The sequence below is a fragment of the Otolemur garnettii genome, unplaced genomic scaffold (genome assembly GCF_000181295.1).
Source record: "Otolemur garnettii isolate 467f Iridium unplaced genomic scaffold, OtoGar3 scaffold00211, whole genome shotgun sequence".
In the NCBI taxonomy this organism is placed as follows: Eukaryota; Metazoa; Chordata; class Mammalia; order Primates; family Galagidae; genus Otolemur; species Otolemur garnettii.
In genome coordinates this window covers 613,123-618,958 of record NW_003852606.1, presented here as the reverse complement: position 1 = coordinate 618,958, position 5,836 = coordinate 613,123, and the positions used below count along the sequence as shown (strand labels likewise).

At 44.6% G+C, this 5,836-nt stretch overlaps 1 protein-coding gene across 1 annotated transcript in view; it reads right to left on the bottom strand.

Moving 5' to 3' along the window:
• Positions 1-653: 653 nt before the first annotated feature.
• The window catches only part of IZUMO2 (IZUMO family member 2), a 12,132-nt gene continuing 6,949 nt past the window's right edge, over positions 654-5,836 (bottom strand). Inside the window, 6 exon segments of the mRNA XM_003801536.2 lie at positions 654-714; positions 716-754; positions 1,590-1,716; positions 4,138-4,218; positions 5,199-5,219; positions 5,439-5,525. Coding sequence (XP_003801584.2) covers positions 654-714; positions 716-754; positions 1,590-1,716; positions 4,138-4,218; positions 5,199-5,219; positions 5,439-5,525 — 416 coding nt within the window.

The window sequence follows — 5,836 nt, the reverse complement described above, 5'->3', positions numbered from 1 at the left end:
AAAAAAAAAAAGAAGAAGAAGAAGAAGAAGAGAGAGGGTATAGTGGAAGCAGAGCATAGTGGGTTAAACTGTGTCCTCCCCCAAAAGATACATCCAAGTCCTAACTCCCAATACCTGTAAACATGACTTTAATTGGAAATAGGATCTATGCAGATGTAATTAAGGCGAGATGAAATCATCCTGGATTTAGGCTTGGGCAGTACATCAAAAGATAGATGTCCTTATAAGAGAAAGGAGAGGGAGATTTGAGGAAGAAGCCAGGTGAAAATGGAGGCAGAGACTGGAGTGAAGCCCAGCTGAACAATGCCAAGGGTTGCCAGCAGCCTCCAGTAGCTAAGGGACAGGCATGCAATGATTCATCCTCAGAAGAACCAACCCTGACAACCCCTAGATTTTGGATTTTTGGCCTCCAGAACCCAGAGAATTCATTTTTTTTTCCTTCAAGCTACCCAGTTTGTGGGGATGTACTACAGTAGCCATAGAAAACTAATACCACAGGCCCAGCGTGGTGGCTCACGCCTGTAATCCCAGCACTCTGAGAGGCCTAGGCAGGTGGATTGCCCTGAGCTCACAGGTTCGAGACCAGCCTGTGCAAGAGCAAGACCCCGTCTCTGAAAATAGCCAGGTGTTGTGGGGGGCATCTGTCGTCCCAGCTACTTTGGAGGCTAAGGCAAGAGAATCCTTTGAGCCCAGGAGTTTGAGGTTGCTGTGAGCTATCACACCACAGCACTCCACTGAGAGCAGCAAAGTGAAACTTTGTTTCAAAAAGAAAAAAAAAAGGAAAGAAAGAAAATTAACAACATAGGAGAGTAAGAGATGGAAGAGAGACTGATAGGGCAGATAAGCTCATAGTGAGAGCCGACAACCCTGGAGCACTCCCCCTGTGATAATTGACTCAATGCTCACCACTACCCCTGAGCAAGAGGCACTAGGATTACCCCCATTTTGAATAAAAAGAATCTGAGGTGTTAGGGAAAGGAGGCTAATGGGGCTCTTGGAGGAGGCAGAGGGAGAGACTGACAGAAATTGAGGCAGAGAGAAGGGGGAGGGGCCAGAGAAGCAGTTGCAGACAGATGTAGGGAAAAGCCCTCACAGGTGGAGAGAGGAGTGTGAGGGCCACCTTTACCTGAGTTCAGGGCCTGTGGCCCAGGAAATTGCTTCCATTGTAGTATCTTTGAAAAAAGATAATAAATAAATATAGCAATGATGATGATGATGATGATGCACATATGATAATGAGGCCCACTTGGATGATATTTGTCTTGATACAATGCATTTGCAACATACAATTTTTAGTACTTTTTTAAGGAGGAAGGAGTCCACCAAGACAAAATGCTGAAGACCCAGGAAAGTCATAATGTGACCCAGGAGTGGAGGAAAGAAGAGAGAGAAAGAGAAACAGAGATACCAGTGAAAAAGGAGGAGAGAGAGGGGAGAGGAGGAGGAGGAGAGAGAAAAAGACATCAAATGATTGAGGAGGAGACTCCCCAGGTACACAGTGGCCCATCCAGGGAGGTGCCATTTTTGAGGTATCCAAAGGGGCAAAAAGGGGCAGTTGGGAGACTAGGGAGAGGGTAAGGATGACTCACGCAATCACGATGACCACGAAGACAAAGATAGCCAGAAACATGGAAATAAGGATGCCCGTCATAGGCTGGTTCCCTGGGTAATCTCCATCCGTCTTGTACTGCAGGTCTATGCGGGGCTGCCCATCAACTGGGGCGGGTAGGGGAGACAGCCCAGACCACCAAGTCACCACTCTTCCTTATCCTTGTGCCCACCCCCTACCTATTCTCTCAGCAACCTGGGGCAGGGGTAGGCGTCTGCTCTCCTCCTACTTGGTCCCTGCCCTATCCTGGGGTCTGACTCCACATTTGTCCATTTCCCAAATGCTGTGTCTCAGGCACCATTGAAGGTACTTGGGATACAGCTGGGAACCAAACTGGCAAACTGCCCTCACAGAGCTGACAGTCTTTACAGCCTATCACAGTTACTGTGAGGAGCCAGTGCTAAATGCACCTCATTGATGGGGTAGGGGTGAGGAAGACTCAAAAACCAAGAAGAGAAGAAAAAGAAAAGAGAGAGACATGTATCTGAGAGGAGGGATGCCAAATGCTGACAATCTCACAAGGTTAAAGTCTGCCTGCATCTTAGCTGGCGACTCTAAAAGTGGCTTTGGGAGTCCCATTCTGCATCTTCTACCTCCCTCCTGCCTGCCACTCTTTCCACCCTCAGCAAAGCCTTTTGATTAGTCCTTCACGTGATATCCAGAATCGAATCCACCTCCATAGTTACCAACTTGGTCCAGCCCCCACCATTGCTTCTCTGAGGGGGGCTCCCTGCAGCTCATCCCCATGTACCCCATCATATGGCCTGCCAAAGATGCTGGTTTTTTTTTTTTTTTGCAGTTTTTAGCCAGGGCTGGGTTTGAACCCACCACCTCTGGCATATGGGGCCGGCGCCCTACTCCTTTGAGCCACAGGAGCCACCCAAAGGTGCTGTTAACAACTATGTCAGTTCTCTCCTCTGTTCAATGGCTCCCATGTCACTCAGGACAAAAGCCCAAGTCCTCCTGATGCTCCAGCAGGCCCTGCACAATCTGGTCTTCATGTGACCTGGCCCTTGTTCTAGCTCTCCTAAAGTGTCCCTCTCTCACTTAGCCCTGACCACACTGGCCTCCTCTTCCTTGTGGCTCAATCATATTGGATCTTTGTGCTATTGTGTCATTCACATTGTTCTTGTTACTCCCTTATTTTCTTCAGTTCTCAAAGGTCACCTCTTCACAGAGGCTCCTGCACCTGTATTCTCTAAAGTAGCACAATCCAGATACTGTCTATCAGATTGTTTTGTTTTCATTGGAGCACTTACTGCCTTCTGAAATAAGTCTGATTATATGTTCATGTAATTACCTTATAACCCAGCGGTTCTCAACAAGGGACAATTTTTATCACCCAGGGAACATTTTTGGAAGTGTCTGGAGACATTTTTGATTGGGTCTGCTACTGGCGTCTAGTGGATTGGGGCTAGGGATGTTGCTAAACATCCTACCCATCAGGGGAGAGCCCTTGTAACAAAGAAGTACCCAGCTCCAAATGCCATTGGTGCTGAGGTCAAGAAACCTTAGTCTAAAACCTTGCCCCACTCATATGTGAGGGCAGGAACTACATCTGTCACCTGTCTTCCAGGCTGCTTACTCCAGTTTGGGGCATTAAATACCAACCAAATGAAGCAAACAGACAAATCTGAAAGTGGAATATTCTATAGAACACAAACTCCCCCTTTTTAAACTAGCCAATGCTATGGAAGAAAAAAGAACTGATAAGAGAAACTCCTTAGTTTTAAAAAAAAGAAGTGAAAAATCTAAAAATTTAATGATATGAGAAATCCTTTCATTGAATCCTGATTTGAACAAATCAGCTGTCAAAAGTACTCTGGGGACAATTAGGGAAGTTGATTAGAAAGTCTTGGAATTATCTGATATTGAGGAATCATTGTTAAGTTTGTTGTGTGGGGATGGCATTGTGGTTATGTAAGAAAATGTCATTATTTTTAGAGGTATGTGCTATGAATGGGTGAAATTCTATCATGTCTGTTGTTTGTTTTAAAATACTAAAAAGAATAGGTAGGTAAAATACTAAAAGAATAAATAGGTAAATTTGATAGCACTACCTTACAGAGTGTGTTCAGTGAGGTTTCTATGAGGTTTCCTTTGAGAGTCAAATGAAGTATGGGAGTGAGAGGAACAGTGTGACACAGAGAACAGCATGTGAAATGGCCCAGCATCACTATTTCATCTGGATGGATGTGTGGATTATTGTACTGCTCTTTCTGCAAGATATGTATATATTTTTAGATGAATGGATGAGTGAGTGACCCTCCTTCCAGACTCCTGAGGTATGGCCATGGCTAAGAATAAAATGTTTCTCTACCCCCTGCTATTGGGGGCATTTTAAGGTTCCATATGAACCTCCCCATTTAACAGAAGGGGGGAGGTGAATTTCAGAATGTGGAAGCGACTTCTGGGCCACACTGTGAGCTAACTAACAGTAAAGGCAGACTTCAAGGCTACATGTGAGAAATCCTATAACCCATATCCAGTGGGTCATGAATGTCTTCATCTCAGTCTCAGCAGCTTACCAAAGCAGAACTTTCTTGGGACACATTTGGGGCTGGTCTTTTGGCAATGTAAACAGTCCAAGACCTCTTCTTTCAATAAGCCTAGACAAAGGGAAAGGGAAGTAGGAAGAAGCCAGAAATCAGAGGACTGGCCAAGGGGTGGTAAGGAAGAAGGGGAAAGAAGAGATTGGTTCTTTGGCCCTCCTGATTTTTGGAGGTTCCAGTGCACAGCAGAGCAAGTTGAGCAAAATGCACAGATAATTCACATGAAGAATAATTTTTATATAATTATTGAAAAGTTGAGTTGTAGTAATCTGGTTTTTGTTTGTTTTTGTTTTTAGCCTAGTCAAGTGAAGCACAGTGGGAGTGGAGAAGGAACAAAGAAATATGTAATTGGTTATGTTCAATTAGCTATAAACACTACTGTGCTTGGACCAGCCATAGTAGTCCAGTTGACCTGAACATTTAATTAAACACTTGCTAATTTTGAGTTCACACTTTTCTAATTTGGAGCCCCCTAGAGCAGACTGGTGAGATGCCTTCCCTTTTGGAGCACTACCTTCTCTTCTTCCTGCCCACATAGGAATACATTTCCCAAGCTCCTTTGCAGTAGGCTGTAACCATGTGATCTAGTGCTGGCCAATGGAAAGTCAGCAGTGATGTGTGTCACTTCCAGGCCTGGCCCTCTGTGACTCCCTCTTCTCTTTCCCTTAAAAGCAGTCTGGAAAACTGCACTATTTGTGCAGCCTGGATCCCTGAGTCACACTACTTGGAAGAGGTGCTCAAAACTCAATAGAATTTACATGGGCAAGAAATAAACTTTGTTTTGTTAAACCACAGAGATGTGGGGGTTATTTGTTTAATCATGCAACACAGCTGATCCTATCCTGACTTACTCCAAAATTTTTTTTTTGCAGATAGCTATTATTTTCATAAGGTCTCAAAAAGCAAATTTCCCTAGGTACTATGGCTTTGGGGTGAAGAGCCAAATGGAAGTATAGTAGCAGGACTTGATCTGGGGAGACAGGGTAAAGGGTAGGAGGGTATAGAACAGAAGGGTAGACAATAAATCCAGGACTCACGGCAAATTTTGGGATCGCAGGCTGTAAGAGAAAAGAGCTGAGGTGAGTTAAATTGAGATGGCAATTTAAGAATTTAATTGAGAAGGGAGGGGAAGGGGGGTGAATCTGGGAAAGCAGAGATGAAGAAGGCTCAGTTACAGGGGAGGTGAAGAAACAGTTTGGGAGAAAAAAATGGAAGAAGTGGATCAAGAGATAAATGGGAAAATGGAGAAGGGGGCTTGGTGGAGAGATATGCTGCACCTTTTAATTCATAGGATCTTAAAGCTTTCTTGAGTTCCTTGATCACTTTTTCCCTAAAAGTCACCAGCTCTTCCAGCAGATGTGCATCTGAGGAGAAAAAGAGATTCTTGTGGGGTAGAGGCATCCAGAAAGCCCACCCCCATCTATAGCTTCTAGGAAAAGGGATGAGGAAGCTCTTCTTCATTTATCAGGAATAACAAAAGACCAGGTATTACTGAGTGTCCCCTGGGCAAATCTATGGCCTAGGAGGTCTTGCATCTAGCTTCTGGTTCACTGTAGTACCCCCAGGCTATACCATACTCCCTTGCCATCAGTTTCTTCATGGGGTAGGTGGATTTGATAACCTCTCTTTTCCTCTTCTTTTATCTGTCTATACTCACTTCTTCATGACTCCAATT